Source organism: Rhipicephalus microplus, chromosome 2 (assembly GCF_043290135.1).
Source record: "Rhipicephalus microplus isolate Deutch F79 chromosome 2, USDA_Rmic, whole genome shotgun sequence".
Classification (NCBI taxonomy): domain Eukaryota; kingdom Metazoa; phylum Arthropoda; class Arachnida; order Ixodida; family Ixodidae; genus Rhipicephalus; species Rhipicephalus microplus.
In genome coordinates this window covers 270,083,686-270,109,035 of record NC_134701.1, presented here as the reverse complement: position 1 = coordinate 270,109,035, position 25,350 = coordinate 270,083,686, and the positions used below count along the sequence as shown (strand labels likewise).

Genomic DNA, 25,350 nt, shown 5'->3' with positions numbered 1-25,350 from the left:
AATTTCCGGAGCCCTTTACTACCACGTCTCTCATAACCATGTTGGGTTTTAGGACGTAAAACTCCCGGTATTAAAATGAAAAGTAGTGTCTTTTTTATTTCTATGTAAGGTGTAGTGCAGCAGGGGCGTAGCCAGCGAGTGGTATATCGGGCCCGTACCCCCCCCCCCCCGAATTTTTGTTTCCATGGCACAGATAGAGTAAATTATCATTTTAAGAGGGTGCCCTCCCCAAAATCATAAACTCCCCCCCCCCCTCAAAAAAAAAAGTTCTGGGTACGGCCCTGTGGTGCAGTAACAGCTGCCAAAACTTGTCACGTTTGCTCACTGCAGGCCACTTCAGAATGCAATGTAATGCATGTTTACTGGTGAATGCATCTTTGCTTATAGTCGCGAGCACACGCCGTCATAATGTGCGATGTTACGGACACGGCAGACTATCATCGCGTATCTACGTGGGCAGTCCAGAGTTCGATGTCATTGACATGTAAAGAAAAAAAAAACTAATTCTACTCCTGCTCGTTCAGATAAACTTCTAATCTGGGCATCGTGGCCTCCAATGCGCGTGAGATTACCCGGCGTTGCTGTGCCGAGTCAGTGATATGCAGAAGGGACTCCCATGTATCTTCTGTGTGAGAAGCGTCAGTGTACTGTGGGCACGTCCATGCCCTGTGTATGAGGGTGGCCAATTGAGAGCAGTATTTACAGTTTGGTGTCAAGCAGCGTAACTGACCTCTCGGCCGGTCCCCTCTTTTGGGAGTAATAAAGCTTTAATCTGGACAGTTTTGAATTTAGCATAATTTGTCTTACAACCTCAACGTGGTGTACTTGAGCACCCGCATTGTCTATGAGCACCCCTTCCTGCTTTGCGTTCCTGCGTGGCCGTGCTATTGTCGCCGTTTACTATCATCAAAATATTAGAGTACAACTAGTTTACCATTAGGATACTATATAGTACTGATCATGCGCCAACTAGCCGAACAGTGAGTAATATAATATACTTACAGCATGTCTGTTGGAGCCGAGCATCCATATCAAAAGTGCGTTTCCTGCCCACACTGTTACATAACTTCATTACGCACGCTCGATTAGGCATATACATACCATCCAGCTTCCGCTATTCCCTCCTCGTTTTCATAAAGGCAACACCCGTGTCGTCGTCATCGACGAATACAGCACCGCGATCAACTGCGCGCAGTATATCGCGTACACACAAACCCATAGCCGAAAGGCTTCACGACCTGGACCGCCACCCACGTCCGTCCAATATATGCATCCTCTCACGTTTCCGTCCTCAATATCACTTGCAACCGTGACTCGCCGCAACATGAGAAAAAAAAAAGAGCCCAGGGAGATTCAACAGCGCCATCACCGCTCGATCGACAGGACACTATAGGATGGACTTGGCTTTTTCGCTGCGGGAAACGGGTGACCGGAAATCGCCGCGAGATTAATATAAGAACAACCCTGGCCGGTCAGTATCCGACGGAGACCGGCCCTGCCTTCCGCGATGACCGAGGCGCAGCGTAACGGGAAAACGTGTAGCGAGAGTGTAGAGAGGAAATATGACGCGATCGCGCTTTTCTGGATGCGTGTGTTTATATAGCGCGTGGGCAGCTTATTACAACACCTCAGGCCGCGAGACTGGAAGAGAGGATGAGAGAGAGAGAGAGACCAGCCAACAAACGGCAGGTGTTCGTAACCGGCTTTCGTTCTCCTCCTCGATGTGTTTTTCTTTTTCTTTATTAGTAGTATAGCAGGCTGTTTGCCTCGCGTTAGATCTCCCTTCGTAAGTTCGCTTTTGTTGCGCTAACTTCAGCCTCGGTAGTTCGTGAATGAAGCTGGTGATGCCGTGTATAGCACAAGAGTGCCGGACTGTGCCACTGTGCGTGTGCGCGTGCGCGTCTGTATGTGCGCGCGCGCGTGTGTGTGTGCGTAGGTGTGTGTGCGCGCGCGTGTGTGTGTAGGTGTGTGTGCGTGCGCGTGTGTGTGTGTGTGTGTAGGTGTGTGTAAGAGTGTGTGTGTAGGTGTGTGTGCGTGCGTGTGTGTGTAGGTGTGTGTGTGTGTGTTTGCGCGTGCTCATCCTCTCCCCCTCTCTTTATCTCTCTTTATTGACTGTTATTTCCATAAAGAGAGATAAAGAAACTTATTTCAACTGTTTGACTGTTATTTCAGCTATTTCCATTCATTTGCCCTCTTTCATTTTTTCCTCCTTTTTCTAAAACGTGGTGCGATGATTTCTCTCCCTTTTTTTTTTCTTTAACACATCTGACTGGTGGGCAGCTTCCACTTTCTCTCTTTAAATGATTATTACGTCTACGATGTCGAACCTGATTTCTCCTAATGCTACTGTACCGCTTTCCGTAAAGCCTTTCCATACACAGCTACCGCATTTACTCGCTTGCTACAAGTACTGTTGGCTGTAGTGTTGGATAGTTGATGGGCGGTCTTGGCAATCATCGGTGTAAAAAAAAACTTATTTTTTCTTTTGTATTTTTTTGCAGAAACAGTGACGAGTATGGAGAGAAAGAGAAGATGCGTGCGACGGACCCTAATAGAAGATCAATGAGTCCTGGATGTAAGTGCGAGTTATATTTGGTCTTTGTTTTGCAGACTATTTTTTTGCTCGCCGTGCTCATACAAAACTTTCGTAATTAACCCCCTGAGGCGGAAAGCATTTGATGCGCTTTATGCGTGTTCACTGCATACTTAGTATGAGACTATCCACTGTATGAGCTCCCGCTTAACGTGATGCAAATCTAGCATATCGCTTAATGCACGGAATAAGCACTTTGATCTCTTCGGAAAACCTTTTTGTCCCGCTATCGTCATCTGGCTTGCTCGCATGCCTTTTATTTAAAGATAGGTGCTATATCTATAAAGAATTTTTTATCACTCTGTTCTGTTCTGTTCTGTTTTAACTGTTTTGCTGTGGGGAGGTTGAGGTGCCTATTGCCTCGGCTACTCCATATCGCAAAGTTCTGCAGCGAAAAACAAAATAATAATACAGAACGGTACCCAAAATTTAACAATACGGAAAAGAAAAAAACATATTAGCACACTGAAACCAGTTCAAATATCATGCCAATACACAGTTTTCTTAGCACAGTTCACACAGTCATAAACTATTTACACGCACACCTTACTATTCTACTGCCAGTATATACATGACCACATTTTATATATACCCATCTCTGGCTGTCTGTCATAAGCGCTTGTCCAGTCCGGTCTCCACTAAAAAGTCTGTCAGGAAGATTATTGCCTTTTTCTGGAGATGCATCTCAGGCCATGGTCCAAGTAGTTTCTTTATTGTGAGGGGCCGTCTGTCCAAACTTGCTAATTTGTTCTTTAATCTTTATCTGTCATTCGCGTATTTAACGCACTCTAATAGCGTCTGCGTCGTTCTTGACCAGAAACTTTCGAGTGTCGTGCGTCAGAGCAAAGAAAGGTGTGCAAAACAGATGACGATTACTTATTGCTCAGAATGCATGTATGAAACATGCTAATGGTTGTTGACAGGTGCCATTAATTATGCATATAACTGCTGTTATAACACTGCCGATCTTCTAGGTGACATTTAAGGTACCTTATTGTGCTCTTAATTTATATTACTATTTCATTGGCATAGCCGGAGAAAAGCACTCGAATTGTCCCTATATTTTTTTCATTTTATGGTGTGTATATGTGGGCGCGCACACGAATATATTCACGAAAATACATAAAAGAAGTGGTCGAAAGCGCCCCCCCCCCTCAAAAAAGAAAAGAGGAAGCTGGCCCCGCCTCTGTCCAATCCCTACTCCAGACCTTATCTTTTGACGTTCCCTCTCATCACCATTACTGGTTGATCACTTAGGCTTGCAGTTGACCAACCATCGGTCTATATATATAACCTATAATCACTCTATAGCCTATACGCTACTTATATATTGTTCATGTAACCTCTAACAGCTTAACCACGATCACACCCACAGATGCACTTCGACACTCCTCATGGCTTCCCGATGCGCTATAATAAAGTGAAAGGCGAGGTCTTCACGCTTCACCAAAACTTTCTTAATCCTTTCCTATTGGATTCTCAGGGCCTGTGGGAGAACACGAGCTCGCTTCGGCGCTCAACCTGTCTCAAAACGGCGGTGGTGGAGGCATGCCGCCGCGTGACAGAGACTACGTCGACAGTCACCAGAGGGCGAGGGACGACGATGAGATGCAGGCGGAGTCCGATTACGCCGACGACCGGGAGCAAGGTGAAATATTTATGCGGACGCCCTTAATGTGGTATTGTGAGACGACTTTGAAGGCAAAATTCATCTCTTCGGTCGATTGATTGACATTATCACCCCCCCCCCCCCGGTATCTCTAAAGTTTTGAGCCCAAGGTGATTTCGTGATGCCTCTGAGGTAGGAGGCATTGGAAGCTTTCCGCCCCTCACGTTGTTTTGCAGTGCCTCCGTGATTGAGTGACCTGTGACTACGTGACCATTTTATGTGACGTCATAGGAACGTCGTCATGACGTCACAAGTAGTAACGCCTTGTGGCGCCATGTTGAGATCATATATTGATGTTGTCACGTGATCAGTGTTTGCATCACTCGTATTGGTGCTGACGCCAACGCTCACCTTTCGTGCTTGACGAACCTTCATGGAATTTCCCGAGGCCATATAGTGAAAAAACTGGGATACTATCATGTTCGTGTTATTATCATCGAAGTGGCCGCGAGAGCTTACGAGCGCTGTCTCTGTTCCACGACGGCGTAGGTGACCTTAGCGGTGACGACTCGGAAGCGAGCCTGTCGAGTTCCGGCGGTGGCGAGAAGCGCACCTCTTCGCAGGACGGCGAGGCCCAACTCTTTATGGAGCGGGCGGGTCTGCTCGCAGCTAGGGGCATGGGCTCCGTGGAGACCCTCCTGCAGAACATCCTCGGTTTGCTCAAGGTGGCCGAGGAGAACGCCAGGCAACAGGAGCAGCAGGTTCACATGGAGAGGGGTGAGCACCGCCATGTCAACTATCGTCATCATTTTAGCCTATTTAAGTGAACTGCGGGATGAACGTTTGATCTCCAGTTTACCCTACTCAGTGCGACGTGATTCCAGTTCATGTCTGAGAATTTCTTAACGTCAACAACTGGCATGACTGCTTTTTGCCTAACTAGAATCAAGGTCATATTCCTCAGCCGAAACTCTGGGACCACAGCCTCGACGGCGCAGAGGCAACGCAAGCGTTACTAACGTAGTTTAAATCAACAAGTTTGTGTGACCACTTGTAAACTTGGTATGCTCCCACAAGTGTGGGCGGCTCTAGGTCAACATCTCTCCCTTTTTCTGGCTCTCCTCTTTTTTGTGCCTTTCCCAAGTGCAGGGTGCTAAACCTTTCGGGCGTCTGGTTAACCTCCCTTCCTTTCATTGCCTCTCTCTTTCTCTCTCATTTCCTCAACTATGTTTCTCATCCGTTGGTAACTATTCCTCTGATCTTACGTCCACCGATTGTATGTCCTACGCATCGCATGGTCATCTAACGTCCCCTTGTTTTGTTTGATGTCCGCTATCTTCTCATCATAACCGACATAACATTCAAGCGCAGAATATAGGGAGATGACACAATTACACAGCGCAAAATGAACGAGGACATATGAAAGAACACAACACTTAGTGCCTCTGTTGTGTTCTTTCATGTGTCCTCGTTCATCTGATGATGTGCTAATAAGTCAATTCCAAATCACCAGCTAGGCTAAGCTACCATTCTGCCCCGCCGCGGTGGTCTAGTGGCTAAGGTACTCGGCTGCTGACCCGCCGGTCGCGGGTTCGAATCCCGGCTGCGGCGGCTGCATTTCCGATGGAGGCGGAAATGTTGTAGGCCCGTGTGCTCAGATTTGGGTGCACGTTAAAGAACCCCAGGTGGTCTAAATTTCCGGAGTCCTCCACTACGGCGTCTCTCATAATCATATGGTGGTTTTGGGACGTTAAACCCCACATATCATCATTAAGCTACCATTCTATTATATAGGGAGATTTTCAAAGACGATGTTCTTCCATACATTTTCTCTGGTGGGTTATGACGATGTTTGTGATGTTCACGATATCTTTAGTCTAAAACTAGTAGCCGTGACAGACTTTTTTTCTAGCACTGACTAACGTTCTCTCATTGCTTAATAATTTAATATGTTGTGGTATAGTTGCACTGATATGCACTTTCCTTTTCGTTCTCTCTTTCGCAGCGGAACTAAAAGTGGAAATTCTGCGGGAGCGCGAACTTAGAGAAGGTCTTGAGAAAAAGCTTCAGGAGGAACAGACCAAAAGAGGTCAGTAGTCGCTGCCCAAATTGTAGTGAAGAATTATTACCAGTTTTTAACGCACAAAGGCTTTTCACAAGTCAGTCAATGCATTTGACAAATTAAATAAGTCACAAAACCTAAGGGGAACTTCCTTTTCATTAAGATCCAAGGTGGGACTTCACATTAACAGGTTTGTTCTTACATTTAACACATACCAAAGAACAAAAAGGCGGGAAAATGTTTGCGTTTGCGCATTCTCGTGTAAGCTCGTTCATGTGGTTTAATATTTGCAAAGTCACCGCGTGCGACTTTACATAGCTTCCGTACTTGCAACTTTGACTGACTACAGAAAGTTGGCTTCTCCTGCTATAGCATTATTGTGCGGTGAAGCACTCTTTAAGTTTTGCACTGACAAAATTGCGGCGATTCTGAATGTAGCTGTGTCCATATCCTCAGTTGGTTACTTTCAATGACGTATTGACTCTTCTGTGATGTATCAACCGAGTTATACTTGTCATCGCCGTGCATGAATACTTTCACGGTAGAACACGACATTGAAAGGTGGTCGGCGAACGCTTTTGAACACAGCCACATCGGCAAACCACAACTTTTCAGTGCTTTGTTAAGGCGGCGCAGCCAAATGTTGTCAGTGGATGAAAAGACCACAAAAATTACTTTTCCACATTTTTACATCCAAAAACTCTGAAGGGAAAATTGATACTTACTGGTTCTGAGTGACCGAACCGTCACATCTTCTACGCTGTCTCCCTCGGTCGCAGTGTTCTACCAGAAAAGACTTCGACGCGAGAAGCGCTGCCGGCGACAGGTGCAAGACCAGCTTGAAGGCGAAGTCAAGAAGAGGGCACGGTGCGAGGAAGCTCTTCGCTCTACTCTCGTGGAGTCGCAGCAGACGCCCAAAGGTAAGGGACACTCAGCGCTTACGGAAATTGACGCACATTCACTGGTCACTAGTCGAGGTATGCGTGTGGAGGCGAAAATGCTGTAGGCTCGTATGCTCAGGCTTCAGTGCACGTTAAAGAACCCCAGCTGGTAGAAATTTCTGGAGCCCTCCACTACGGCGTCTCTTATAATCATATGGCCGTTTCGGGACACTAAACCCCACATATCAATCAGGGTATGCGTGAAATACAAGGTGTATCAGCGAGAAAAAGTGCAGAATATCTACGTATAAAAATTGAGTCATTACAGGCGTAACTAACAATACAATACCGAAATAGACACTTTAATGTACGGGAAAATAATCAGGATGAGATAGCCGCAACAACACGGCTATTATATATGTAATGAAGATATATTGTATCAAATGGGCTAGGCAACTATTTGTTGTCACCATTATTCCAAAAATATGCCAGTAAAGATGATCATCATACTCATTGAGTACATGTCTCTATTAGGTTACACGAAAGTGGGATTGACGGCTTCAGGCATATTTTTGCGAGTGCTCGAGAGTCGCCGTTGCACTGGACATGTCGAAACAGTGAACACAGTGAACAGTTGTGCAGTTCTGAGTTTTATCATAGCTGTAGCTGCCTTTTCCATGGCATTGAGTGCAGAATTTCGTGCGTAAATGTATCTTTGAGAGTGGAGAATAGATCTGGCTAGAAAGATACCTCGTTGTAACAGCATTCGGGCTGGAAGAGAATGACGCTGAATGACAACTAGTGTTCCACGACCTTGATTAAGAAGAAATACAGGATGCGGGCAAAATAGGCACACCTATATGTGCACATTCCGTATAATTCATACCGTACGATTTATACTGCAAGTGGTTTTATTGTATGTGATTGGGACAGTATTGCGACTTATGTTCCTTGAATCATTTCAGAAACATTACAAGAAGAAATCAAGAGCGAGGACACTATCGCCATGGAGTCAGACAACAGCGTTAAGAGTAAGTGCACAGTCTTATTTATACCTCGAATATATCTACTGATCCTAATAGTTTAGCCTGTTAAAATAGTAAACAGTACGTTTAATAGGTGTTCACTTGCAAAAATTGCACATGTAAACAGCATTTATTTTCTTTTATGATTATGCTGCAGCCATTTCATTATTATTTTAGGAGGACGAAAAAGCTTTATTTTGATAATTCGGTGGCTTTACTGGTGCAAATCCAATGCCTAAGTGTAAACCAGGAGCCCTTGGGTTGATCAAAATTTTTCGCTTCACACGTTTGCGTAGAAAACCAAACAATGCATCCTCCCCCATCTCCCCCATTCACCTCTACAAAGCTCTGACTGGTCCTTGCCCACTTCCATAATTATGCTTTAGGCCCTTTAGCTATCCTAGCTATAATGGTTCATTCATTCATTCATGTACATACACACATACACACATATGTACATTGTTTATTTATTAGTTTAGTTAGTTAGTTAGTTAGTCAGTCAGTCAGTTAGTTAGTTAGTTAGTTAGTTAGCTAGTTAGTTAGTTAGTTAGTTAGTTAGTTAGTTAGTTAGTTAGTTAGTTAGTTAGTTAGTTAGTTAGTTAGTTAGTTAGTTAGTTAGTTAGTTAGTTAGTTAGTTAGTTAGTTAGTTAGTTAGTTAGTTAGTTAGTTAGTTAGTTAGTTAGTTAGTTAGTTAGTTAGTTAGTTAGTTAGTTAGTTAGTTGTGTGAGCTTGTCCTAGTGCCGCTCTCTTGTTGCGACACGGTATCCTTCACCGTGCCAAGGAACAGAAATTGTCGCTGGGGTGAGCGTTTCTAAATGTGCATGTCTGCCTTTCTTAGCAGCGGGTTTATGTACGCCTTGCTCACCCTTCCGCTACCGCAAAAGCGAAGCAGGAGAACAGCAAGCCTGGGCGTGAGCAAAGGAGTAAGGGACAGAATGGTGAGGAAAAAGGCAGGGATGTTAGCTACTCTTGTAAAACTGGCATGCTACTCTACACTGAAGAAAGAAATAGGGTAAATGTGGAAGTTAGATGCAGAGAGAATGAAAGAGAAGGTACAGATGCACACAAAGTTACAGCTGTCACAATCACAATGATGCTATTGGTCTATAACCGATGCTGCAATTCCCTTGTCTTCAAGAATATTGGCAATTCCTCCGTCCCCAGCATCCGAGAAGAAACAAAGTAGAGGAAATGGGGATATTGTGGAAGGCGAGATTGGTGTGACACTGTGAAAATGTTTTCTTGTACTATAAAGTAAGGGATGTACAAAAATGAGGAACGGGATGTGAATAGTGAATGCCTATTTCGATCTGTTTGACAGAGAGGCAACAATGGCGCGAGGCAGCTATTCCATCAAGGTTGTGGTAAATGCCACCATTCTAGTTTTAACTGCAAACAGAAAGAAAGAAATGCTGGTTTAAGGATATCGTGTGAACGCTAGTTTAGTTGCATTGAAATTTGACTATTTGCTCATCTTCGTCTTTTTTTTTCTAGGCCGGTAGGTCTAGCGACACCGTCGTGCATCCGCAACCCGAAAGCTCGCTATGGACACCAAGCTAGCCGGAGGCCCGTGGCTCATCGAGTGCGAGGAACAGCGTCGACAAACGTACACCACGCGTCCTTCGAAGCGACGCCAGGTCTCCGGTCTCGTCGACATATCCACCGGACAGTATAGTGCGTGCAGCCATATCAAGACTGGTTATTGTGCGGACACCAGCCGGTGTGCAATTGTGCGTGTGTGATTATTTTTCCTTTCTCTTGTTTGTTTTGTTTTTTTCTTGTGCGATGGTGGTATGGACAATGCGAGCTGCGTATCGCTCGCCTCGCTGCAGCAATTATCACCAGAGCGGACACTCTCTGCACGTACGTTGCGCACTGAGATCATCCAAGTTCACACCGCATAACGAGTTCGCTGGACCAAACTCTGTCATCCCCGCTTGATGACTGACTGACCGTGTTGCTGTTCGAACACCACAGCGAAGAGCTATATCTGGAACCCTTCATGTGTTTGTGTGTGTCATCTTGCGAAAAGCTTCACGTCGCTTTGTTAAGAAAGGCTGAAAAGCTTGAATAGTTGACAATAGATAGCGTCGTTCACGATTGTGAGCGTAGGTCACCTACAATAACGCTTGCTGGAGACGCGAAAGACGCGCGATGAGCTAAGTTGTATACATTGTCGCATTTTGTCGCTTCGCGTTAGAAGGTTTCAACAACGCAAACAAATTCTGGTCGCTTGACAACGAGCGCATACTCTCAAAGACCGTGTCACTTTGGGACGTCCCACCGATTTCTGGACTATTATCACTTATTACTTAACATACGAATGGTATAAGACACGCGGAGCATGAGCGCGGCACAATGACATGCAGTATTTGACCGCAGAGTACCCAGTTGCAGGTCACATGTTCGTGTGTGTGTGTATGTGCTGTAATGATGCTTGATTGTGTCTGCACGATGTCACTCTGGTCGTGAAACTTAACGAGGGCTTAACAAAGACAAAGAAGTAGAGTAGTATTTACCACACACGTGTTTCGACGAAGAGGCATTTCTTTTTCGCCACAACGGCACACTAGCCGTAAAGAGGCGTGTGCATTCTTTCTGCCGGTGACCCAAGCGAAATATTTAGCTTGGACAATAATTTGTATATTTATTCTCTGCGTAATTCCTCGCTGGATTCTAAGAGCGAGTGCTCTGAGTCACCTATAGAACTTCGAGATGTTCAATGTTGCGCTGGCATCGCTGGAGTGCATAGTAGGGCCTACTGGTTTTCATGTGTATGTCTGTTTTGTTTGTGTTCAGTGCACGATAAACTATGAGAATCTGAAACACGGACTCGAGTTCATTGCCAACTGTTTTGTACTCAAAAAAAAAAAAGAAAGAACAAGAGAGAGAAAGTGCTGATGCTCATTTCTAGTCGAAAAGTCTCACTTCCAGATTCTAAGACAGCAGCAATGTTGCGGGAATTCCCAGCCCCATTTTCACATCTGAACACTGAAGCGTTTACTAACAAGAACATCGGTCATTGAACTACCTGTACATGAGTGGTCACCTCTACAAGATTCAGGCCCGAGCTGCTAATGAGGATGTATTCTCTCATGTTCCCTTCATAACACGCAGTAGATCAAGACCCAGTCGCCAGACCATCATTGCGATTTCCTTATATATGAACCGAGTCTAGAAACCATCAGACTCCGGCAAATACCTCCCGCTACGTGTGCAGGGAAGAAATCCTAACAGAGACTCTCGTTGTTCAAACGCGGGAGCAGTGAGCATCAGTCTTGGACTGATCCTCAGGACCATGATAAAATTATTCATACCGTACCCGGCTGCTTACCCGAAGGTTGTGGTTTGTATCTCGGCCACGGTGGTCACATTTTGGTGCAGTCGAAATAGTAAAGACACGTGTATTGTACGGACGCCAGTACACGTTTAAAAATACGAGATGGTCAAAATTTCCGGAGCACTCCACTATGGCATTCTTCATAATCATAGTGTGGGCCGTAAAATCTTAGATAATAACATATTTTATATTATTATTATTATTATTATTATTATTTCTGTAACTGAGATATATATTTTCCTCATTAGAGCACCCAACCAACACTAGATGATCATAATTATATTGGCTTGCAACGGAGCTACATTCTATTTACTATTCTGCAATGTGTCTTATGAATTGTGGCACAATATGTAAACACTTGTGTTATTAACGTCACAGTTTTAGAATACGGTATGCAAAGACTTCCTTTTGCGTTAGTCACCACAGCGCATGCCTCATGTGCTGTTTTCATAAGTACCTACGTTGAGTGTTGAAAACAGCGTGCGAACCTAATGAATGTCATACTTTCGTACGCTATTATAAAGCTGTCTACGAAGTTTGTGGTGATTACGACGGTTATCTCTGTCACACACTTGCTCTATTTCTTGGCCTATCATGGCTTACCTACAAAGATGGATAACGTATGATTTGTAGCAAACAAGATTTATTGGCGTATAAAATGATGTTGCCAAACAAAAACATCCAACAGACAATGAGAACTAACCTACTCTGAGCGAACGCGAACTATTGCACACGAGCAACTTGAAAATCGTACTCGCTGATTATCACGTTCCGGAGCCTAAATGTCTTCAGTGAGCTTCCAGAAGACTTCCATTCATGCTGGGCGAGCGAGTTTGGCTTTGATTCAACCGTCCCTGGAGAGTCTCCGAGCCTGAAAGGTATCATTAAATGTTGACTGCATTATGAAAATCTCACTTCAGGCTGTTAAAGAAGCAACATATAAGCAATATTCATTCAACTGTCTATGGTTTATCAGCACTCCCCATCGAGAGCACTCTCTAAAATAGAAGAGAAGGACAGTGCAAGAGTATGAACACATCTGATGCTTCGCCTACAAGTTACAGGAATGCAAAACACGAGAGCACAAATGATGCACACTGTCATGAGCACGTCTTTGGAAAGTTCAAAGTCCGTACGAGAGGCCGAGGTATCCTGAGAGCTACGTGTGACGGCTGATCTGTAATAACAGTGAATTAAACAAAAACAGGTACTCTAGACAAGTCACACTAATAATGAGGAGAAGGATAACATGTCGAAGCATATTTTGACACAAATAGCAATTTTGTTTTACGTTTCTTAGCTGCAGGATGAAAGAAAGAAAACAAGAGAGGAGGCTGTGAGGTAAACGAGATGCATACCCAGCCGGCAACCCTACGATCAAAAAGGGGGAACATAACTATGAAGGAAAGGAATAAATGGAGGAAAAGGAAATAAGGAAATGATTAGCGGAAACACTCACGTGTATATGCAATGGTGGCATTATATAATAGTCAAAGGCATTCGCATAGGCCTGTAGTCCTGACTTGGTTGTATGGGTTGACTTTAAAAAACCGGAATAAAAGGCTCATCAAACGGCTTTTTCCATGCGATGTATTGTAAAACGCGAACAGTGAGAACAACAAAAAAACTGATACAGGTGCGAACATGCCCACATTAAATGCACCTAATAAGACAACTATTTCGGAACATTAGCATCTGTATAAAACCGGGACAAATGAATGAATGAATGAATGAATGAATGAATGAATGAATGAATGAATGAATGAATGAATAGACTTTATTTAAAGTCCGGCAGTGTTACCGGGCGAGGTCGGGGAAGAGGGGATAAACCCCTGTTCTTCCCACTCTCTGTTGATTATGATGGCGGTACGTCAGGTGACCGCTCGAAGTCCTTGCACCCGGCCGGCATCTTTAGCTTGCCGGATTGCCCAAAACTGCTCGGCCAGCTCATCACTTGTGAAAAAAAGGGGCCCCGCCCCTTTTTTCTGCTATATTGAGGGGAGGGGAAAGTGGAGTACTACTGTCTTGCCTGTTCCTCTCGTGCGCATGCTTATGTATACGAAGCTGTTTCGTATCGCTAAACAAGCTGAATGATGTACGCCAGGCCCCTATAGGGTGGTGCAGTGTGCCTCGCCCCCGAGGGTTTTGTAGGGAAGGAGGTTACAAAAAAATAATGCTTTTCCCGATATTTTATTATTTTATTTATTGTGGAATACTGCAGGCCAAAAAGGCCCAAGCAGGAGGGGCACAAACACAACCACAAGATCAGTACATGAGTGACACAGCTTCACTAAAATACATCTGTGTAGGAGAAGAGCGAGTAGAAGAGAAACATAAAAAAAAAAATCAAGCGATATTGGGAGGGGGGGGGGTCAAGATTCACAGAATTAAACATTGGGTTCATCAAGATCGAAGGTTTGGAGGAAATCAGAAGGCAAGTTATTCCATTCTGTTACAGTTTTCGGAAAAAAGGAAAACCTAAATAAATCTGTCCGCGCAAAATACGGAGTTAAAGATCGGACATGAGAATGACGAGTTTGCCTGGTCGAAACTGGGGTAACGTAATGTGATGGGTCTAGCCCAAGGTTATTGTTAATTAGTGAGTCCAAGAATTTTAGACGGAGAAGCTGGCGCCGCGATTGTAGCGTCTGGAATTTGTTATCTCGCATTAGTTCAGTAACTGATGTACCACGACCACACTTCGAGTAAATAAAACGCACTGCTCGTCTTTGAATCTTTTCGAGGGAATATATGTTAGACTTAGTATACGGATCCCATACAATACAAGCGTATTCAAGCTTTGGACGTATTAAAGTGTTATAAGCTAATAGTTTCACTTGCGACGGGGCGTCTCTGAGTTTGTGGCTTAAAAGACACAGTTTACGGAAAGCCTTAAATCTCAGTTTATCTCAAAGCCTTAAACAAATGCCCCCTCCCCACCCCCAGAAAAAAGATCCTGTCTACGGGTCTGGTGCACAATGTTCTGGACCACTCACCCACGTCTGTTGGGGCAGCATCACATCACAGCTTCACTGTTGGCCCCAGGGCCAATGCAGACTTGCTGTTGTAAGCCGCAGGCCATGCAGAGGCAGCAGCGTCGGGGAAGGCCCAGGCACCGCCCTGTCCGACACCAGCGGAGAAGCCAGTGGACGCCCCAAAGTTGAGGCCAGTCGGAGTCGGGTTCGCCGCGAGTGACTTTCCGAATTCGAAAGAGCCGGAGTTGAATGGGACAGCCTGCTTGACGGTCTCGGCGTACCTCGAGTAGAATTCCGGAACTGCCTTCGAAACTGTCGCCGCTGAGGCAGCCTGAAAACTGGTGGGTGCCGCCGCCAGAGAATCCAAAGAGAAAGTCGGCACCTTGGCTGGGCTGAAGCTACCGCCGTATGAAAGGTCACCGTATACGCTGCCTCCAAAACCCGCGGAGGCTCCGAAGGCGGGCGAGGCGGAGGGCCATTGCCACTCGGCAGAAGCTGGCCAGGCGGACGAGGGCCACTCAGATGGCCACTTTTCCACCGGGGGGCTCTTGATCACGGTCGTTTTGTAGACGGTGGGCGCGGCGTAAACTTGTGGGGCCGATGCGGGAATGGGAATGGGCACGAAGTTGCCATGCTTGCCAAACTTGCCGAGTTTACCGAATTTACCGAGCTTGCCAAGCTTGCCGAGCTTGCCTGACTTGGCGGCCACAAGAAGCACGGGCTTGACGGCCTTCTTGGTGAGAATGGGAGCGATCAGCGATGCCTTGATCAGCTTGGCGCCTCCGATGCCGACGACAGCCTTGGTCGCCAGCAGTTTGCCGCCGATCAGCGCGGTAGCCAGGCCGGTCGACGGAAAGGTGGCCAGACCGGCAAACAGGGGTGGCGTGGCGTGAGTGCTACGCATTGAGCTCCAAGCGATGAGCGCGATCACTGCAAATGTAGATAGGCGAGCCATCCTGTGCGAAGAAGCCAGGGGTCACGGGATGGGGAAAGATCAGTTGTGGAAGCACGCGATCACTTTCTAATAGTTTTGCGGCTCCTGGGAGAATAAAGAACGCATGTGAGGCTATCAAAAATATTAATTGGCCACATACAGTTAAACACTTCTATCTAAGCAGAATAGCGTATCCGCACCCTCACTCAAACTTCAAGAGTGATGAAGTCACAACGCCAAGAAAACTACCAACACAGTCGTACTACTCACCGGTTCAAATTAGGGAGTGGTACGGAGCAGAAAACATAGAAATGACGTTATTTGCAAAGAAAACACCTACTCGATAGTACGCATTCTCTGGTACTGCGGGTCACTGACACCCGATATTAGGTGAGACCGCTATGAAAGACTAATCAAATCACTAACATCACAATCAAAGCTGAGATGTCCAGTTCACCCATGGTACGGCCAGGAGGCTTGACCTCCCGGTCCCGTCGTTTGAGATAGCTCGATTAGGGATCGAATAAAAAGCCACCAAAGCTTGCCCACGTTGCCAGACATCATTTTGGTGCCATCACTGGGAAATTCTTAGCGAGATGTACTTAGCCCAGTCCCGCTGCTCTACGGGCGTGAGAGACTTCTTGAACGTGTGATGAATTGAATCACAGGAATGCTTGAGTTAATGGGCGCACGTGCAATGGTGCATACTTGCCGCTTTTCTAGCAAGGGCCACTTTTGACTGAAGGGCGCACTGTTCGGAAAGAGGGGGAATCAGTTTTGTGACCACACGTATTTTCGTGCTTTTCCTTTTCGTATTGAAGACATAAATATTGCACTCTGTGAGTGCGGGCATGGCAGCACTATACATTAAATTTTATTTTTGTGCTAACCTTGCTGACGTATTGAGCGCATTATTCTACGAGCCTAATTGTTTTCGAGCGACAAAATTTGAGACACGATCAGAAGAGCTAGTATGTTCAACGCTGTATACAAGCTGACGTTCGGGCCTTGTTTCTTGCTAATGTGGATGTTTGGGCGTGTTGGGGCGACTTATAAGAAACGAAACAGCGCAGAAGGCAGAGCACAAGCAATATAAGTAAATATTACTTGTGTCCTCCTTTTTCTTGTGCTCCATCTTTCGCGCTGTTTTTGTTGTTGTTTGTTTCCGGCTTCTTTTTTCGTTCTAGAAAAGCCAGCTTTTCTCAAAAGGTAACTGTAGCTTGAAAAAACGCACAACTCCAGTATTCCGCCGCAGTAGAGTCACCACGAGAACGAGCATGACGGCGAAGCCGACTTCGTTATTGGGGACGCAGCATGTGAGTACTAGAAGACGCAGCGACGAAAAGCAGTCTGCTTATTTTTTCATATCAGATCTGTGGAGTTCATGGTGTCTACCGAACACATCGCGGTGATGTATTTAGGCCTTCCTAAGCAGATCTCACTTATGCATGCGTGGCGCCAATGCATGCGTGCGGTATCAAGCAGATGTGGAACATCGTTGTGAATAAATGTTTCTGTGGTGTAGAGAAAAAAGGGTTTCTTTACGCCGAGCAAATTAATGTTTCTCACCGCATATTGCTTCGCTGGATAAAAAAAATCTGTTTCGAATAGGCGCACCATCATCTAAGTGTGTATACAGTAACACACGAGTACATCAGACCCGAAGGGCGTCGCTATAAATAATTTGACATGCCCGAGATTAAATATGCGTAATATCACTGCCTGAAGCATATTTATGCGTGTTGTACTGCCCGTCGAGACGATTGTTGACTCTAAACCTGCTTCTAAGACGTAAAAGTTTGCCTATTACTTATTTCTAATCTACAACTTCATGTGAAACGTACGCATAGGAATAGAGAACACACTGCGCTTTCGAAGCAATATGGCGATACTCTTCCCGGTAACAGTCACAGGTAGCCCGCTTCACAGCATGGCATTTAGTTTTCGTCGCATTGTGTGTGTGTGTGTGCGTGTGTGTGTGTGTGTGTGTGTGTGTGTGTGTGCGTGCGTGCGTGTGTGTGTGTGTGTGTGTGTGTGTGTGTGTGTGTGTGTGTGTGTGTGTGTGTGTGTGTGTGTGTGTGTGTGTGTGTGTGTGTGTGTGTGTGTGTGTGTGTGCTGCGCACGCCGTCCATATTTTCACTCCCACTCTGTGCTTGTTTACTGCCTTGCTTACAGTGCCCTTTGGATATAATGCACTATTTGTTTACATTATTTACACGTGCTGCAAGATGACCAATTTGTTATAGTCAGCTTTGTGGCGGTGCAGTCATGCTATGCCGCAAAGCATAAACAACCCGGCGAAGCCCACCAGCAAGAAGAAGTGTAACTGTCACGTGTATTGTCTGATAATTAGTACGTTTGCCTTCTTTAATTATAAAATAAACGCCCACACAGTCTCCAGTCAATATATAAGCACTAAATCGCCTAATAAATGCACAAGTGATAACGGAGGTTTTTGCAGTTCTTATAACTACCACACAAACGCTTAGCACAAGCACTTGATTGGAGAACAGACAAGGAAGTCCTCATTCCTGGAACAGCCTTACGGAGAAACTTCATTATGCCAACAGACATTATGACAAGATACCAATTGATCAGATGGCCTGCAGCACGCCGGTGGTCTAAAGCATGATCGCATGGTAAACTTGTTGCACGATTGCGACGAGCCTACAACGGTGTGTACTTCAGAAATCAGCTGCTACACTTTAGATGAAATAAAGAAGGCGCCGATGATGAATTTTGTTATCATTGTTGAGAACCTTGGCAATCTGTATCAATTCAAACAAACTATCGTCAGTCAACTTAAGAAAACAGGACCCACCAAAACTTTAACGCAACGCACGCTCACGATTGCCTCAAGTTTCACCTCTCTTGGCGACTTCCGCAGGAAGTTTCTCTGGGTACACGAAAGCGCTAATTTTGCTGAAAGGTAAGCAGTAGCAACCATTAAACGCGCTTACACCGCTAACATTGGGCGATGTTCTGGGGGCTTTTGAGCTTCATGAGCCAATCTGGCTCATTCGCTTCACGTACAGGACAGACAATGAAGTTTTAAAAAATTGACTTTTGCATCACTAACATATGTATGCGCGCAAAATATACTCCGAAGTAGAAACAGCATTAAGTAATTCATGACGTTAATGTAGTATGTTTACCCGCCGCTAAAAGTTCGTGAAATATGTTCAATACGATCTTCTTTCATGATGTCGCTGGCAAAAACATAGTAAACTGTTAAAAACATAGTTTACGTAGTTATTTGGAAAGTTTGGACAACAAGAAATGCTGAAGATTTTTTTGTGAACATTGTCGCTGCCGCTTCCTCTAAGCTGCAGTTGCTGAAGTCCAGCGTAAGACCACTCTTTATTATTTTTTTCTGAGGTTGCGAGGTGCGTCATGCTCAATTAGTCTCTACGATTTTGCCTGTATATACAAAGGACTTCACATACCCATGACATTAGGTCGCGGGATCGAATCCCGGCCACGACAGCCGAATTTCCGATCGAGGGGAAAATGCCTGTGGTTCGTGTGTTTAGAATTAGGTGCACGTTAAAGAACCCCAGGTGGTCGAAATTTTAAGAGTCCTCCACTATATATAGCGGCGTCTCTAATAATCGCACGGTAGTTTTGGGACGTTAAACTTAACCATCATTATTAACCATAACATTGTTCGTGGCTTTAATGCGAAATCATGCACGAAAATTCTTTGTTGAAGGTCGCAAAGGTTTTATGCATTAATTTATTTTTTAATAAGGAATGTAAAATGTTTTTCACTAAGTACCTCAGAGCCTGGCACAGCAAAGCACGAGCCTGTCGCCACTCGCAGGACAAGCTATTTTCATATTCATTTGCATATTTGTCCATACAACTTGGTGACCTCATCTGTTTCTGTATGGTTTTCTTTGTCGTTTCTTTTTTATTTTTCTTCTTTTCTTTCAGTTTTTTTCTCTTTCCTATCCTTGTCTCACTCTCTCCATTTCTCGCTTGCTTCCTCTTATCCTCCTTTTTTTTTCTCTGTTACTTCTTTCCTTTTTCTTTGATTATCTCTTTTTCTCTTTCTACATTTATTTCTCTGAATTTTATTTCTGGTTCCTTATATGCTAGCCTAAACTTTACCTCCTCTTCTCTCCCTCTTCCTCACACGCACTTCCCTTCCCTTTCAATGCTATGCTAGTTCTGTTAGAGTGCCGAAATAGCCAAGTGGTAAAGTGAAAGTGAAAAAAGGCACGCATAACAAATCCTTATAGTGTCCTGCGTGATACTGTGTGTAGGTGTTCGACGAAAGACCACGCTTTGAGGAGCCAGACAGTGATGAAAACTTCCCGCATAAATCCCCACAAACACCGAAATCTGAAGAAACAATCAAGACGGGTAATTCTATATAAAAGAAAACGAGTGGCTGGAACGCTCGCTTTCGGTTCGTGAATACGCGGGTTCGAATCCACCGCAGCAGGTTTTTTTTCACTAAGATTTCCTAATTGTTATATTTTTACGTCTCTTTGTTTATTTCCCTCTCTATTTATTCGCCCTCACCTTCACACTTCTTCGTTTTGCGCTTTCGCCTTACTACAGACTATATGTCTTATATGTCATATGTCTTATGAAAAATATTCTGTAAGCCGAACAAACCGGTGCGCGTGTTCTGGGAACGCGGATGAAGAGAAGGATAAAGAGGACGAAGAAAGCACGCGCCATTTGATGATGATGATGATAATTGTGGGTCATGAATCTTTACGTTGAGCTGAACGTCTTTGCTGTTAAAATTCATTGAATCAATTTTTTCTAAAAATTATATTTAAATAAGCCAATTATTTTATACAATTACGTTGAAACATTCAAAGAAAACTCGATGCACAACCTTATCATAAACCTGCATACAATGACCATACGTAATGTCTTCTGACGCGCAATGTCAGGACTCTAATATTTATTTATTTATTTATGCTTTGATACTGCAAACTATCAGTTATATTGAAGGACTGAAAAGGCACACAATTGAAAAAAAAACTATGAACCATCTCTCTGAAGAGAACTCTGATGAGATGCGAAGCAGCAGCGGTGCGCATGGCGTTGACCCGGTTGAAACGGTTGTCGACGCGGGTGCTGGAAGAGCAGTTTGAAACGAAGCTCGGTGTAGCGTTTACTCGAGTAAGCGTTTGTTTGAAACGCAAAGACACGGGAGATGGTATATTAGCTAGATGGGACTCTGGCGCTGCTATCGTTTAGCGACCATGGGTATTATGGGTAGTACACAAACTTGCTTAGTCATCGTACTTGCGGGCGGCGAATCATACTTGTGTGGCTTTGTTTACGACTGTGTCGGTTTTGTTTTGAAAGAAAGAACGAACCATTTTGAACTTTGTCCCCCGATTTCAAATGGCAATCCTTCAAATGGCAAAGCGGTGAAGTGCAACCACTGAAAACTTGCTGATTTTTTTTAGGAAACAGCTCCAAGCCACACGAACACACACGGAGCCAAAAGAACAAAGACCAGACAAATCCGTGTACTGCCCATCATTGCCATGTCCACTGAAGCGCCGTGCATGCAGCTCCCATAGGCACTACCGCCAGAGTTCCCTCTAGCGTATGTTTAGGAAACTATGGGAGGTGGGACGCGTTGAAGATGCTTGCGCTCGGCTTCCTTGGCTCGCGTCTCGGCGGTGTTACCGGCGCGCCGTCTGTATTCCCGAACGCGATCGGTGTTCTTGACTCGCACCTTGTCGGTGTCGCTGGTCTTCCACTGCCGCCGCTTGCGTTCGGCTTCCCTGCTCACGCCTCGTCGGTGTTGACGTCGTCATTCGCGAACGCGATCGGCTTCCTTAACTCTCGCAACGCCGACGACAGCCGGGAAAGGTACGCGCACATTAGCGGGAAGCATGCCGCGACGGCGTCCCACCCGGTGGCGCGATCGCGCGGTAAGGAGCGGCGCTGTCCACATTGTCGGCGCCGCGAGATTCTCGAGGCGAGTGCAGCGCGCGCACCCGCCGGCTCGCAGCGTCTTCTCGCCGACAGACGGAGGGAGGTGGCGAGGGTGAGATGATGGAGAGGGTGGCGAGGGTGAGGAGTGGACTGCGAGCAGTGGAGAGGGTGAAGCGAGAGAGAACTTACGCTTGGCGAGCGCGCGGCAGGCGAGGGGGAGAGAGACGTCACCGCGCCCTGCTAGGAGGGCGTGAGCCACGACACCGCTTAAAACACCTGCGGCGAGGGGAGCGGTGCGGATGGAGGGACAGCGTTACACAGGCTAGTCAAAGAGCTGCTTCGCAACTAAAAGGAGCAACAACACAAGCGCACCTTACACAGAGACTATGAGATGACAAACAAGCGCTCTATGCGCTTGACGTACAGTTGTCAAATAAAAAAAAAAGAAAAGCCATTACGAACAAAGAGACAAAACACCCAATGTGGCATAAGATATTTTTCAAAGCGAGCCATTGCATTTCATTTTGGCACTGTCACGTGGTTCTGGAGTTGCAATTCGAAAGAAAAAAATACATTTGAACCATAGGTGTAACCAGGGGTAGGCGGGTGTTCAACCATCCAAAAGCACTTTGACTTAGGCGAGTTGGTACATAATTGAATAGGCTTCAGCGCAATTTAATAAGTCAGCGCTCGTCTGTTTTCCGTGCGTCTTCATTTGTCTTCGTCTAAATTGCGCTGAGGCCCATTCAATTATGTTCAAACATCACCACCCGGAAGTTTCCAGCTTTGCATGTATACATATACACGCACACATACAAATGTACGCACGAACATACCAAAAAGTATGGTAAAAACACACCCCAAAATATTTCTGGCAACGCCCCTGACGTTGAACGAACACGTTTTTGAGTTGATAGCACCGTTACAGGTAGTAGTGGTTCTTTTTGTTTTGTTTTGCAATATGCATGATGCTTTTAAGTGGCTAAAGAAAGGCATTTAGTTTACGCTGAAGCACCGCAACGACAGGAAAGTATAGCGAGCCCGAAATAATCTACGCGAGAATAAGCTGCCTTCCTGACAACCACTGCTGACAAAATCGCTGTCACTGCGCATTCCTCTATGTAGACCCCTGGCGTGTGCCAGACCTTTTCGGTGGATTAACATGTTAAGAGAAAGTTGCTCTCAGAAGCCATGAACACTGTCTTGACCCCTGCGACCCGGACTACGGGAAAGTTCGGTGCACAGCTTCTTTTAATGACCTCTCCTGTCTTGATATGAAGGAAAAGCTAAATAATCTCCTAGAAACCTGTCTGTTATTGCGACTTAGTAAAACTTGTAGTTGGGCTAGTTGTTACATGCTTACTCAAATAAAAAAATGGCGCCTAGGATCAAGACAAGTAATCAAGACAGAACAGGATACGCGTTCTTTTTTTTTTATTTCTGTAACTATGTCATTTTTCTCACGTGATTTGCAGCTACGTTACCTAGGCTACAGAAGCTTTTAAGGGAGGGGGGTGGGATTCTTTGACATGGTCATTTCTTGCTCGGTATGCCATGACGAAAAAAGTTGAGGGGTTGGGGGGGGGGGGGGGGCACGAACCTGGTGTAGTAACTACGCGGCTCACTCTGGGTTATTATCGGACGTGAGGCAATTGGCATATGAACCCCGTACCAGCCTATACTTTCGCAGTCATGCCTACGCTATCGTTAAGTAATGAAGCATTCCGTACTCGCCCTCAATGAAAAATGCGAGTTTTTTTGTCACGACTATATAACAGTTAAAAAATGCCGGAAACAGCTTTTCCTTAACTGACTCTACACGTATCTCTCTATGTATATAGGCATCTATCTATCTGCAACGAAATCGAAGCTTGCAGCTCTTGCATATTGCCCTCATCATATTGCAGCCACCGTAGCCCATTATCGACCTCGTGCTTGACACCTCAGCGGGTAAACTACCATGGCAGGTCTGAAAAAATTGTTTCCTGGCATTCATCATTGGCCCACTATGATTTGCGGTCGCAGTAACGAGTAACTTGTAACTAAGCTTTTTTTTTTTTTAACCTCTCTCCCGTTCTTTGTGTCCGCTGCTAAGACAAATGCGCATGACTGTAAGAATTACATGCGACTAACGGAACAAAATGGTTGAGCTTTCAGCTTTATGGCGTCCTGGTCAGTAGCATCTGTACCGGCTCGCATTGAGCGCATTTTGAGAAAACGCCGTTTTGCATTCAAAGAATGTCACGCGGATAGAGCCATCATTGTTACAACCATGGAAACGGTTCTGCTGGACGTACCTGGTGTCACCTGGAGTCTGGTCGGAGGCGAAGTGTGAGGATGCTCCCGCGAAAATGAAACTCACTGACCAGTTTTCGAAGGCTCCTCCTCTTTCTTGTCAGCGAGATGCATTGTGGGACTCTTTCCATTGGTCATTTCGTGGCTGGCCCGAAGCGGAGACCGACGCCTAACGGGCGAGGGGTCGTGTGCAACCGGGTCGCGCGAAATTGTGTGCAGCGTTGGCAGGTCCTGACGTGCAATTTCACCCTTTGCAGGTGCAGCAGATTATGGTCCGCGCTGCGTTTACAAACAAACATCGCAGTCTTGCATTTTTATTTCAATTTGAAGAGACCACTTTGTGTCTCGTTTGAACGGAATTTTTAACGGCGAACGCTTTTGTGAAGCTAGACTGGAACGCTGGCTGCAAAATAAAAAACAGAAGAAATAGGCATATACGTATATACAGCTGACACCACAACCGCGCGACTCATAAAAAACAAAACTAAATTATTTATGATGCCCCGAAATGCATTTTTCCTTCAAAGAACCTTCATGAGACGTAAGGTTGCAAACAAGAGACACGTAACGTTTAACCCAGTATAAAGTCAGTGTCAGAATTTTAGGAACCACGATGCAAAACAAGCAGGTGATCACTGCTTCGACAGGCACTCATAAAATCGGATTTGCAGCCTGTTCTAAAATGCTCCAACAACGCGTACTGTGCAGTTTGACCGAATCAGTTAAACAATCGGTGAGAAATGAGAAGTTTTCACAATTCTTTTAGTCACGATACTTTTGCCGCCGACAGTACTTTATTCAAACTAAAAGCTCTTTTTTGCGTTTTCTGCATCGCTATTTACACGGTTCACTTGCTTCCGCTCAAGGACATGTCACCAATTACGGAAGAGCCCAAGGAAAACTATGGGTCTATGAACCACGACTCGAACGCTTACCTGTTCACAAACTATCAAATACATCACCTGTGCATAATACTTCTTGAACAGTATGAGTAGCATTCCATAATCCCAGACAAGATTATGAAGTAGGCACTTTTGAACTAGTTCCGACGCGTTAACTGCGAAAAAAAAAAGAAAACATAAGTAAGCATGGCTAATAAACTGGACACACATTAAAGGAGACGGTGACGACTGCGTAGCGCCTATTGTCGTATGCGTTGTGTATCCGAGTTTAATAATGATCATATCTAGTGGTTTACATGTTAGGGTGTGACTTTAACAAACGCGATCATGGTGGGTTGCATTCAAATCGGTTGTTATAAAGAAAGCTAACAAATTAGAAGTTAAGCATTTGCGGTACATTCAAAGTGCATTTGTTACTGAATAGTTGCCTACATAACAAACCAGAATTAGGAAGAAAAATAAAGGGCGAATAAGGGGGAGCAAAGAATGCTTACGGGAGTTCAGGCTATTACCAGAGTCCCTCGGAAAGTATCAAGGAACTCTGCTGTAACTATAACGCAACTGAAAGTTGTTCGGGAGCGATACATGCAGTGAACCATAAGAACCTGGTGCCGTAAGCGCGACTTGGCATTCACTTACCTTCGTGCGCAGTCGAGATCGGACTGGACGTGAGTTGGCCGTCCACCACATTCGGAGGACATGCGTTTCGATGAGAAACCACATCAAACCGAGGCATCCGAGTGGCTTCGCTTTGCTCACAAAACTAAACATGGAAACGTAAAAAAAAAAAAAGAGGAAAGTACTTGGGAGGGAGTACT

The 25,350-nt window shown here is 45.2% G+C and overlaps 2 protein-coding genes across 6 annotated transcripts in view; one reads left to right on the top strand and one right to left on the bottom strand.

Moving 5' to 3' along the window:
• LOC119169230 (dachshund homolog 1) overlaps nucleotides 1-10,584 on the top strand; it is a 65,883-nt gene extending 55,299 nt beyond the window's left edge. For all 5 annotated transcript variants that reach the window (XM_075881518.1, XM_075881528.1, XM_037420343.2 and 2 more), the window contains 7 exons: nucleotides 2,502-2,575; nucleotides 4,077-4,241; nucleotides 4,752-4,979; nucleotides 6,208-6,291; nucleotides 7,044-7,184; nucleotides 8,111-8,176; nucleotides 9,665-10,584. In XM_075881518.1, coding sequence (XP_075737633.1) covers nucleotides 2,502-2,575; nucleotides 4,077-4,241; nucleotides 4,752-4,979; nucleotides 6,208-6,291; nucleotides 7,044-7,184; nucleotides 8,111-8,176; nucleotides 9,665-9,672 — 766 coding nt within the window. In that variant the 3' untranslated portion in view covers nucleotides 9,673-10,584. The remainder of the gene's footprint in view (nucleotides 1-2,501; nucleotides 2,576-4,076; nucleotides 4,242-4,751; nucleotides 4,980-6,207; nucleotides 6,292-7,043; nucleotides 7,185-8,110; nucleotides 8,177-9,664) is intronic.
• Nucleotides 10,585-12,133: 1,549 nt separating this feature from the next.
• LOC119169328 (uncharacterized) lies at nucleotides 12,134-15,532 on the bottom strand. Its single transcript, XM_075884769.1, has 2 exons — nucleotides 14,507-15,532; nucleotides 12,134-12,381 (listed from the first exon to the last, which is right to left on the bottom strand). The coding sequence occupies exon 1, from the start codon at nucleotides 15,438-15,440 to the stop codon at nucleotides 14,532-14,534; it is 909 nt and encodes a 302-aa protein (XP_075740884.1). The 5' UTR covers nucleotides 15,441-15,532; the 3' UTR covers nucleotides 12,134-12,381; nucleotides 14,507-14,531.
• Between the last annotated feature and the right edge of the window lie 9,818 nt (nucleotides 15,533-25,350).